Raw genomic sequence first — 12,659 nt, forward strand, 5'->3', positions numbered from 1 at the left:
TTTGTTTCTCTCCACCCTTCAGGTAGCCATGTTTGTTTCTCTCCACCCTTCAGGTAGCCATGTTTGTTTCTCTCCACCCTTCAGGTAGCCATGTTTGTTTCTCTCTACCCTTCAGGTAGCCATGTTTGTTTCTCTCCACCCTTCAGGTAGCCATGTTTGTTTCTCTCCACCCTTCAGGTAGCCATGTTTGTTTCTCTCCACCCTTCAGGTAGCCATGTTTGTTTCTCTCCACCCTTCAGGTAGCCATGTTTGTTTCTCTCTACCCTTCAGGTAGCCATGTTTGTTTCTTTCCACCCTTCAGGTAGCCATGTTTGTTTCTCTCCACCCTTCAGGTAGCCATGTTTGTTTCTCTCCACCCTTTAGGTAGCCATGTTTGTTTCTCTCCACCCTTCAGGTAGCCATGTTTGTTTCTCTCCACCCTTCAGGTAGCCATGTTTGTTTCTCTCCACCCTATAGGTAGCCATGTTTGTCTCTCTCTACCCTTCAGGTAGCCATGTTTGTCTCTCTCTACCCTTCAGGTAGCCATGTTTGTTTCTCTCCACCCTTCAGGTAGCCATGTTTGTCTCTCTCCACCCTTCAGGTAGCCATGTTTGTCTCTCTCTACCCTTCAGGTAGCCATGTTTGTTTCTGTGGGGCCGGCTGGAGATGAGCTGTGTTGAGTTTGTTTGGTGGTTGGTGAGTCTGGTTGGAATGGCTGCTGCAACCCTTGTGTCTTTGAGTCATGAGAGAAAGAGAGAGACATATAGGGGTTTTCTCGAACTGACCTCATCTTGTGTTTTCCCATCATTTAAGAATAGTTTAGCTGAGACAAATTATTCATCCAAAATGGCACCCTATTATCTATATAGTGCACTACTTTTGACCAATGCCCTATTGCTCGTGGTCAAAAGTAGTGCCTTTTACAGACGTAGGATCTTAATTTGAGCCAGTTTGCTACAAAAGGATAATAATCCTGCAGCAACAGGAAATGTGAATTATTATGTGAATTATAATTATTGGACATATTTGTAGGGGTTGATACATTTTTTTGTAAGGAAAATTAAAGTCTGAAATTTTAAAGTGGAAATTCCCACATTTCAGAAGCTTTTTTAAACCTCAAATACACTACAAGTTTTAAAATGTCCTGCATTGCAGGAAGGTTCTCCTGCAACGTGACCAAATTAAGATCCTACATCTGTACAGGGAAACGGTAGCCATTGGGGACTGAGTCAGGGCCCTGGTCAAACGTAGCCCTCTAAGAGTGCCTATGGGTTCTGGTCAAAAGTAGTGCACTACATAGGGAATAGGGTTCCATAGGGCTCTGGTCTAAAGTAGTGCACTGTATAGGGAATAGGGTTCTGTAGGGCTCTGGTCTAAAGTAGTGCACTATATAGGGAATAGGGTTCCATAGGGCTCTGGTCTAAAGTAGTGCACTATATAGGGAATAGGGCCCTGGTCTAAAGTAATGCACTGTTAGGGAATAGGGTTCCATAGGGCTCTGGTCTAAAGTAGTGCACTGTATAGGGAATAGGGTTCTATAGGGCTCTGGTTTAAAGTAGTGCACTGTATAGGGAATAGGGTTCCATAGGGCTCTGGTTTAAAGTAGTGCACTGTATAGGGAATAGGGTTCTATAGGGCTCTGGTTTAAAGTAGTGCACTATATAGGGAATAGGGCTCTGGTCTAAAGTAGTGCACTGTATAGGGAATAGGGTTCCATAGGGCTCTGGTTTAAAGTAGTGCACTGTATAGGGAATAGGGTTCTATAGGGCTCTGGTTTAAGGTAGTGCACTGTAATAGGGAATAGGGTGCCATTGAGTACTGAGAGACAGTTGCTGTGGAGATGCTTTGAGAGTTGTGTAAGAGAGAGACAGTGTTTCCTGCAGATCTAACAACCTTCCTGCAGGGACAAGAATATACACTCTAACATGTTGGGGAAAAAACACAAGAATCTTCACACATTGGCCTTAATAGGAGGTTCTGTTACTGATGATACTAGCCTCTTGTTTAATAAAGCAGATTTAGACAAAAAATATAGTTTTAAAAAATAATAATAATCTGGGGTCCAAAAACAACCAACGTAACAACAGGTCTGAGGCCAGCAATATGATGCCAAAACAAAACTGTGTTTCCACCAACCAACGTAACAACAGGTCTGAGGCCAGCAATATGATGCCAAAACAAAACTGTGTTTCCACCAACCAACGTAACAACAGGTCTGAGGCCAGCAATATGATGCCAAAACAAAACTGTGTTTCCACCAACCAACGTAACAACAGGTCTGAGGCCAGCAATATGATGCCAAACAAAACTGTGTTTCCACCAACCAACGTAACAACAGGTCTGAGGCCAGCAATATGATGCCAAAACAAAACTGTGTTTCCACCAACCAACGTAACAACAGGTCTGAGGCCAGCAATATGATGCCAAAACAAAACTGTGTTTCCACCAATCATGAGAATAATGATGTCTTTCTGTACCATCACGTACATAACTATACAATTCAATCCATGCATCTTGGTTCCCAGGCATCTTTGTGTTGTGGTGGCTTGCAGTTGTTTTTCTCATTGTCATGACTCATGTATCTAATAAGGAATTGAATCTGTTAGTTCAATCACAGTTCCTCATTTAAGAGTGTGTGTGTGTGTGTGTGTGTGTGTGTGTGTGTGTGTGTGTGTGTGTGTGTGTGTGTGTGTGTGTGTGTGTGTGTGTGTGTGTGTGTGTGTGTGTGTGTGTGTGTGTGTGTTTGTGTGTGTGTGTGTGTGTGTGTATGTATGTGTGTGTGTGTGTGTGTGTGTATGTACACTACCATTCAAAAGTTTAGGGTCACTTAGAAATGTCCTTGTTTTTGAAAGAAAAGCAACATTTTCTGTCCATTAAAATAACATCAAATTGTTTAGAAATACAGTGTAGACATTGTTAATGTTGTAAATGACTATTTATATTTATTTATTCACTGTGTTCATTCAATCTATTTCTCTGTAGCTCTATGTGTCACTGTGTCACTTCCTCCAATGTATTATATAGGACAGGACCTTTAATTTTAAAAAAGGGAACAAGCGCTTTTCCCAACTTCACTTTTGTTTCAGACTTCTCTCAAAACTCTTCAACAATAACCTCTTATCTAAGTCAATGTTTTGAAGTATTTACTGACAATACCATTACAAACCATATCACTGTTATATACAGTAGCTATAACTCTCCCACGAGTAAAAACATGTTTTTTTTATGTTCAGTTAGTGCATTTACCAGATATAATAGTTAAAATCCTGAAAGATAGGTTGAGTCATTGTTTAAAATCTTGTCAGAAAAGCAGTGAGACCAAACCCATGAATGTGAATATGATTGGTTCACATCCTCTGACAAATCAGCAACTGTCAGGAATGAGATAAAGGTGATAGAAGTGGAAGTAGAGTAATGGTGTCGGTTTTAATGCTCTCGGCATTGTTTTTCAGCTCTGTTTGATCTGATAGTGGTCAACTGTCAACATTTTGTATTCAAACTGTAAAAAAAAGGAATTCAATCAGAAATTGAAGGGAATTAAATCTGAAGGATATTTCTCAGTTAGTTCATGTAATTGTAACTGTGTGTTTTTTAAGCGCTAAACTCACAAGGCTTTTCTAAAGTCATCTTCATGCATATGATGGAAAGCTACATCATATCATCTGTAAGTATTTTGTGTGTATTTTGTTTGTTGCAAATGTGGCTGAGAAATGTGTTAAAAGTACATGTGGAATATGCCAAAATGTGGCTGAGAAATGTGTTAAAAGTACATGTGGAATATGCCAAAATGTGGGTAAATTGTCAATTTACAAGCTGTTCTTTATGATTTTGTTAAATATATAATAAACTTTGTATTTATATCCAATGAGATGTGTATTACATTATACAATTGGCCCAGCGTCGCCCGTGTTAGGCAGTCATTGTATATATGAATTTATTCTTAACTGACTTGCCTAGTTAAATAAAGTTTAAATAAATAAATTATATATACACACTACCGTTCAAAAGTTTGGGGTCACTTAGAAATGTCCTTGTTTTTGAAAGAAGAGCACATTTTCAGTCCACTAAAAATAACATCAAATTGATCAGAAACACAGATTGCAAAAGATTGTGTTTCAAAGAATGGGTAATTCTATATCCTGTAGGCTGAGTCTTATATCTTACTAGTGAGATATATACTGTATATATAAACTACCACCACTTAGAAATGTTCTTGTTTTTGAAAAAATGTAATAATTTTCTGTCCATTAAAATAACATCAAATTGATCAGAAATACAGTGTAGACATTGTTAATGTTGTAAATGACTATTGTAGCTGGAAACGGCTGATTTTTAATGGAATATCTACATAGGTGTACAGAGGCCCATTATCAGCAACCATCACTCCTGTGTTTCAATGGCACGTTGTGTTAGCTAATCCAAGTTTATCATTTTGAAAGGCTAATTGATCATTAGAAAACCCTTTTGCAATTATGTTAGCACAGCTTGAGAAACAGACCCGCAAAACACCAGTCTCAACGTCAACCGTGAAGAGGTGACTCTGGGATGCTGGCCTTCTAGGCAGAGTAGCAAAGAAAAAGCCACATTTCGAACTGGCCAATAAGAAGAAAAGATTAACACGGCAAAAGAACCCAGACACTGGACAGAGGAACTCTGCCTAGAAGGACAGCATCCCGGAGTCGCCTCTTCACGGTTGACGTTGAGACTGGACAGAGGAACTCTGCCTAGAAGGCCAGCATCCCGGAGTCGCCTCTTCACGGTTGACATTGAGACTGGACAGAGGAACTCTGCCTAGAAGGCCAGCATCCCGGAGTCGCCTCTTCACGGTTGGCGTTGAGACTGGACAGAGGAACTCTGCCTGAAGGACAGCATCCCGGTCGCCTCTTCACGGTTGCAAAGAAAAGACTGGACAGAGGAACTCTGCCTAGAAGGACAGCATCCCGGAGTCGCCTCTTCACGGTTGACATTGAGACTGGACAGAGGAACTCTGCCTAGAAGGCCAGCATCCCGGAGTCGCCTCTTCACGGTTGACGTTGAGACTGGACAGAGGAACTCTGCCTAGAAGGCCAGCATCCCGGAGTCGCCTCTTCACGGTTGACGTTGAGACTGGACAGAGGAACTCTGCCTAGAAGGCCAGCATCCCGGAGTCGCCTCTTCACGGTTGACGTTGAGACTGGACAGAGGAACTCTGCCTAGAAGGCCAGCATCCCGGAGTCGCCTCTTCACGGTTGACGTTGAGACTGGACAGAGGAACTCTGCCTAGAAGGCCAGCATCCCGGAGTCGCCTCTTCACGGTTGACGTTGAGACTGGACAGAGGAACTCTGCCTAGAAGGACAGCATCCCGGAGTTGCCTCTTCACGGTTGACATTGAGACTGGACAGAGGAACTCTGCCTAGAAGGCCAGCATCCCGGAGTTGCCTCTTCACGGTTGACGTTGAGACTGGACAGAGGAACTCTGCCTAGAAGGCCAGCATCCCGGAGTTGCCTCTTCACGGTTGACGTTGAGACTGGACAGAGGAACTCTGCCTAGAAGGCCGGCATCCCGGAGTCGCCTCTTCACTGTTGACGTTGAGACTGGACAGAGGAACTCTGCCTAGAAGGCCGGCATCCCGGAGTCGCCTCTTCACGGTTGACGTTGAGACTGGACAGAGGAACTCTGCCTAGAAGGCCGGCATCCCGGAGTCGCCTCTTCACGGTTGACGTTGAGACTGGTGTGCCGTTGAGACTGGTGTTTTGCGGGTATTATGTAATGAAGCTGCCAGTTGAGGACTTGTGAGGTGTCTGTTTCTCAAATTAGACAATCCAATGTACTTGTCCTCTTGCTCAGTTGTGCACCGGGGCCTCCCACTCCTCTTTCTATTCTGGTTAGAGGCAGTTTGCGCTGTTCTGTGAAGGGAGTAGTGCACAGCATTGTACGAGATCTTCAGTTTCTTGGCAATTTCTCGCATGGAATAGCCTTCATTTCTCAGAACAAGAATAGACTGACGAGTTTCAGAAGAAAGATATTTGTTTCTGGCCATTTTGAGCCTGTAATTGAACCCACAACTGCCGATGCTCCAGATACTCAACTAGTCCAGTTTTATTGCTTCTTTAATCAGAACAACAGTTTTCAGCTGTGCTAACATAATTGCAAAACGGTTTTCTAATGATCAATTAGCCTTTTAAAATGATAAACTTGGATTAGCTAACACAACGTACCATTGGAACACAGGAGTGATGGTTGCTGATAATAGGCCTCTGTCCACCTATGTAGATATTCCATTTTTTTTAAATCAGCCGTTTCCAGCTACAATAGTCATTTACAACATTAACAATGTCTACACTGTATTTCTGATCCGTTTGATGTTATTTTAATGGACAGAAAATGTGGTGGTAGTGTATATATACAGTATATATCTCACTAGTAAGATATGTACTCAGCCTACAGTATATAGAATTACCCATTCTTTGAAACACGATCTTTTGCAATCTACCTTAATTTTTGACATGTATGAGATCTTTCTTTCCCAAAGGCATCCGAAGAAATAATCTCATATGAACCCGAGAATTATAGATCACCAGTAGAGATATACTCATATCTCACCAATGTTGGAGAACTTCACGACGGTGGGTGGCAAAAACACACAAAGATTCACGCGTTAAATACTGAATAGCTGTCCGATAAGGTTGCGATCAATTCAATTCAGTCAGTTTAGCAAGTAAACAATTGAAATTCCAATTGTCCTCATTGAAAAGAAATTACAGTAACACGTTACTTAAAGCCTGACAGTAAAATGCTTTTTAACTAGTTGTAAGCATGTATGAGCCTTTATAATGTCTCATATCAATGCTTATAATATGTTATGTCTCTCTTATGGTTTAGAAAACGGTTGGGACTACCACTCTGACAGAGGCATGCATCAGAGTGACTTGTTGGAAACTTCCTCACAAGAGAGTCACCTGACAGAGCTCCAGAGTGTCCATTCCCAACAACTCCTCCACCCCTATCGCTACCCCGATACCGACACCCTCCATCTGCCACTAGTAGACCCAGGACTGGGACCCCTAACCCTAACCTCACAGGTTAGTTCAACTCTAGTTGACCCAGGACTTGGACCCCTAACTCCACAGGTTAGTTAAACTCTAGTAGACCCAGGACTGGGACCCTTACCCATCTCCCCACAGGTTACTCCAAGTCTAGTAGACCCAGGACTGGGACCCTTACCCATCTCCCCACAGGTTAGTCCAACTATAGTAGACCCAAGACTGGGACCCCTAACCCCACAGGTTAGATCAACTCTAGTAGGCACAGGACTGGGACCCCTAACTCCACAGGTTAGTTAAACTCTAGTAGACCCAGGACTGGGACCCTTACCCATCTCCCCACAGGTTAGTCCAAGTCTAGTAGACCCAGGACTGGGACCCTTACCCATCTCCCCACAGGTTAGTCCAACTCTAGTAGACCCAAGACTGGGACCCCTAACCCCACAGGTTAGATCAACTCTAGTAGGCACAGGACTGGGACCCCTGACCCCACAGGTTAGTTCAACTCTAGTAAACCCAGGACTGGGACCCCAAACCCCACAGGTTAGTCCAACTCTAGTAGACCCAGGACTGGGACCCCTAACCCCACAGGTTAGTCCAACTCTAGTAGACCCAGGACTGGGACCCCTAACCCCACAGGTTAGTTCAACTCTAGTAAACCCAGGACTGGAACCCCTAACCCCACAGGTTAGTTCAACTCTAGTAGACCCAGGACTGGAACCCCTAACCCCACAGGTTAGTCCAACTCTAGTAAACCCAGGACTGGGACCCCAAACCCCACAGGTTAGTCCAACTCTAGTAAACCCAGGACTGGGACCCCGAACCCCACAGGTTAGTCCAACTCTAGTAAACCCATGACTGGGACCCCGAACCCCACAGGTTAGTTCAACTCTAGTAGACCCAGGACTGGGACCCCTAACCCCACAGGTTAGTCCAACTCTAGTAGACCCAGGAATGGGACCCCTAACCCCACAGGTTAGTCCAACTCTAGTAGACCCAGGACTGGAACCCCTAACCCCACAGGTTAGTCCAAGTCTAGTAGACCCAGGAATGGGACCCCAAACCCCACAGGTTAGTCCAAGTCTAGTAGACCCAGGAATGGGACCCTTACCCATCTCCCCACAGGTTAGTCCAACTCTGTCTCTGATTGTCTTGGCAACTTATGCTGTATGTATAATAAAATTAGCATTTCAGAGGAGAACAGTGTCAAAGTAAAATAGGTATTCGCATAAAGCAACTCTGACAGATGACCTAACATGCAGCCCATGATGAAAGATTCCAAGGCCTTTTATGGTATAGTGGTATACATGATTACTATCAACAATGTACAATATCTAGAGAGGTTAGTATAGTGGTATACATGATTACTATCAACAATGTACAATATCTAGAGAGGTTAGTATAGTGGTATACATGATTACTATCAACAATGTACAATATCTAGAGAGGTTAGTATAGTGGTATACATGATTACTATCAACAATGTACAATATCTAGAGATGTTAGTATAGTGGTATACATGATTACTATCAACAATGTACAATATCTAGACATAACACTCTCTGTATTTGAGAGGGAGTACAGAAAGGGGACTGGATGTTATGTGATAGTCTACACAGTTGTCTGTGCTGACAGTGGGTTGCTCAAAGATACGCTTTTTTTCTGAGCGAGGGTACGTTTAGCCACGACCACTAGCCTAGCAGGGGAAAGAGCAGCAGAATAGAATCGCTGGGCTGTGAATAGTCTAGGCTACACCTCAGTTACTCAACCTCCTTATTGAGACATCATCTGAGGCACTGCAGTGAGTGGGGGAGGAAAACCTGATCAAATACAACTGTACAATGCAACCGTTAAATCAAATATGTATAGGAGAATTGGCTTTGGAGGCTATAGGAGAATTGGCTTTGGAGGCTATAGGAGAATTGGCTTTGGAGGCTATAGGAGAATTGGCTTTGGAGGCTATAGGAGAATTGGCTTTGGAGGCTATAGGAGAATGGCTTTGGAGGCTATAGGAGAATTGGCTTTGGAGGCTATAGGAGAATTGGCTTTGGAGGCTAGAGAAGAATGGCTTTGGAGGCTATAGAAGAATGGCTTTGGAGGCTATAGGAGAATTGGCTTTGGAGGCTATAGGAGAATGGCTTTGCATTTGTGATAAGAAGTGAATCCCCACAGAATGACGTAAAAAAGAAATCCGTCTCTAAAGCATTTGGCCTGGACTTTTAAGGGTATTTTTCAGTTACGACTGTCTGTCCATTGTGCTTTTAGATTATATTTAGTTGACCTTCCACTACTTCCTCTTTCAGTGAGTAGCCGGCCCATTTTGTCATTTTCAAAGTAACACAATCCAACAGTCTCTCAGGCCAGTCTACTAAGCAACGGTTATTTATACAGGAGGTGTGTAGTTGATCACCAAATCACAGAGTAATAAAAGCAAACACAATACTAAGCCTAACAGATTCAAGGTCTTGTTTTTTTTTTTACTCTGCATTGTTGGGCACATAAGCAAGCATTTCACGGTTAAGTCTACATCCGTTGTGTTCGGCGCATGTGACAAATACAATTTTATTTGAAATATTTCTATTTCAGTGGGCCTGCCTAGATAAAGAGGGTTTCCGTACTTTCATCCAGAACTTGTGCTCAAAATGGCTCCCCAATGTGTTATATGTCATATAGATGCTAAATAAAGCATACAGTACAACCATCCATCAAATGATCTGTCCATTTCTTCTCCACAGATGCCTTATTGCAGCCGTACAGTGTACTACCATCAGCAGGCTCCCGTGTCCCCTAGCCGCTACTGCTCAGAGGAAGAGGGACCTGGGGGCCATAGCCCCACCCTGGAGGTGTCTGAGGGAGAGGAGGACTACGGAGACCATATCCCCTCTGGGGGAGACTCCAGTAAATCCTGACTAACTGACTGACTGATTGACTGTCTGACTGATTGACGGAGTGACTGACTGATCTGGCTGACTGTCTGGTTGACTGACTGATCTGACTGATTGTCTGACTGACTGACTGACGGATTGACTGACTAATTGTCTGACTGACTGATTGACTGACTGATTGGCTGACTGACTGACTAACTAATTGTCTGACTGACTGATTGGCTGACTGACTGATTGGCTGACTGACTGACTGATTGACTGACTAATTGTCTGACTGACTGATTGTCTGACTGATTGACTGACTGATCTGGATTACTGACTGATGGACTGACTAATTGTCTGACTGACTGATTGACTGATCTGGCTGACTGACTAATTGTCTGACTGATTGACTGACTGATTGACTGATCTGGCTGACTGACTGATGGACTGACTAATTGTCTGACTGACTGATTGTCTGACTGATTGACTGACTAATTGTCTGATTGACTGATCTGGCTGACTGACTAATTGTCTGACTGACTGACTGATTGACTGATATGGCTAATCTGGCCCACTTCTGGACCATAATTCTTACTGGGCCGTAATACCTGGTAGATGTGGGCTGGATTTGGGCCATAATAGTTTTGTTGTCTGGGTAGTGTCCTATTCCGTACAGGGATCACTGTCAATGCAGAAGATTTACTATAATAATTATAATCCAAAAATAACCAACAATACATTTTAACCGGAGTATGGGCATGTGGAAACGAGTGGGTGTGTCGAAAGGAGTGGGTGTTTCAAAAGCAAGCAGCTAATTGGTCAGATATTACTGCTCTGCCTAACCAATCTGCCTTTTAGCTAACCCTAAAACTTTTCCTAACCTTACCCTAATTATCCTAACCTGCTTCGGAAGTTCTCCTAACCAGCTACAAAAAGTCAATTCTGACATAAACTGTATACCATCTAGTCAAAACCTCTAACCTATAGCAGAGCGCTTTTGACACACCCACTCCTTTCCACACGTCCACTACTCCAGGGTGCAGGTACCCTTAGTTGAAAATGGAGAAATTATGAGAAAATGGAATCCCATATGAATTCCTTATTCCTTATCTCCAATATCCCAACGATATCTCCCTATCCAGGTAGCAAGAGGAAGATCCGGCTGTACCAGTTCCTCCTGGATCTGCTGAAGAAAGGAGACATGAAGGATAGCGTGTGGTGGGTGGAAAGAGAGAAAGGAATCTTCCAGTTCTCTTCTAAACACAAGGAGACTCTGGCCAATCGATGGGGCATGCAGAAAGGAAACAGGAAGAAGATGACCTACCAGAAGATGGCCAGGGCCCTGCGGAACTACAGCAAGACGGGAGAAATAAAAAAAGTCAAGAAGAAACTGACCTACCAGTTCAGTTCAGAGGTACTGAGGAAAGTCTCAACTACAGAGAGGAGGCACTTCCCTCACTAAGGATACCAGAGATTGTTTACGTAATGCCTCTTTATACAGGCTTTGGGTTTAGGTCTACCCTCACTGATATGCATTGCAAATAGGACAATCAAATCAAAAATCTAATTTGATTGGTCACATAAACATGTTTAACAGATGTTATTGCGGGTGTAGCTAAATGCTTGTGTTCTTAGCTCCAACAGTGCAGTCATATCTAACGATACACAAAAATACACACAAACCTAAAGGTTATTATGACTTTTCCCTGTTCACCCACGACTGCGTGGCCAAACACGACTCCAACACCATCATTAACCTTTCTGACGACACAACAGTGGTAGGCCTGGTCATCGACAACGATGAGACGGCCTATAGGGAGGAGGTCAGAGAACTGGCAGTGTTGTGCCAGGACAACAACCTCTCCCTCAATGTGAGCAAGACAAAGGAGCTGATCGTGGACTACAGGAAAAGGCCGAACAGGCCCCCATTCACATCGACGGGGCTGTAGTGGAGCGGGTTGAGAGTTTCAGGTTCCTTGGTGTTCACATCACCAACGAACTCTCATGGTCCAAACACACCAAGACAGTCGTGAAGAGGGCAGGACAAAACCTTTTCCCCCTCAGGAGACTGAAAAGATTTGACTTGGGCCCCCAGATCCTCAAAAGGTTCTACAGCTGCACCATCTAGAGCATCCTGACCGGTTGCATCACCGCCTGGTATGGCAACTGCTCGGCATCTGACCGTAAGGCGCTACAGAGGGTAGTGCGAAGGGCCCAGTACATCACTGGGGCCAAGCTTCCTGCCATCCAGGACCTATATTTACATTTACATTTATATATAATAGACGGTGTCAGAGGAAAGCCCATACCATTGTCAGAGAGTCCAGTCCCCCAAGTTATAGACTGTTTTCTCTGCTACCGCACGGCAAGCAGTACCGGAGCACCAAGTCTACGACCAAAAGGCTCCTCAACAACTTCTACCCCCAAGCCATTAGACTGCTGAACAATTTTTTAAAATCGCCCCCGGACAATTTACATTGACCCCCCCCCCCGACGCGGGACCTGTGCCCCTGTATATAGCTGCGTTATTGTTATTCTTATTGTGTTACTTTTTATTATTACTTTTTATTTTAATCTACTTGGTAAATATTTTCTTCTTCTTGAACTGCACTGTTGGTTAAGGGCTTGTAAGTCAGCATTTCACGGTAGAGTCTACACTTGTTGTATTTGACGCCTGTGGCAAATACAGTTTGATTTGATTTGACTGTCTGTAATTCTATGTCATCACAATTAAAATGATACTCCATAGAAAATCAGGTAGCCTTAAACGTGTTTATGTTTCGACTTAA

The 12,659-nt window shown here is 43.6% G+C and overlaps 1 protein-coding gene across 2 annotated transcripts; it reads left to right on the forward strand.

The window, feature by feature from the left end:
• Positions 1 to 3,351: 3,351 nt before the first annotated feature.
• On the forward strand, positions 3,352 to 12,626 carry LOC115144675 (transcription factor PU.1-like). Of its 2 annotated transcripts, none has more exons than XM_029685681.2 (5): positions 3,352 to 3,643; positions 6,493 to 6,586; positions 6,843 to 7,090; positions 9,739 to 9,901; positions 11,013 to 12,626. In XM_029685681.2, the coding sequence occupies exons 1-5, from the start codon at positions 3,611 to 3,613 to the stop codon at positions 11,330 to 11,332; spliced, it is 858 nt and encodes a 285-aa protein (XP_029541541.1). In that variant the 5' UTR covers positions 3,352 to 3,610; the 3' UTR covers positions 11,333 to 12,626. The 2 variants fall into 2 exon arrangements, with proteins under 2 accessions (XP_029541541.1, XP_029541542.1); XM_029685682.2 differs by having other exon boundaries at positions 3,355 to 3,643; positions 6,843 to 7,042.
• The last annotated feature ends 33 nt before the right edge of the window (positions 12,627 to 12,659 follow it).

This window comes from Oncorhynchus nerka, linkage group LG17, assembly GCF_034236695.1.
Source record: "Oncorhynchus nerka isolate Pitt River linkage group LG17, Oner_Uvic_2.0, whole genome shotgun sequence".
Lineage (NCBI taxonomy): Eukaryota > Metazoa > Chordata > Actinopteri > Salmoniformes > Salmonidae > Oncorhynchus > Oncorhynchus nerka.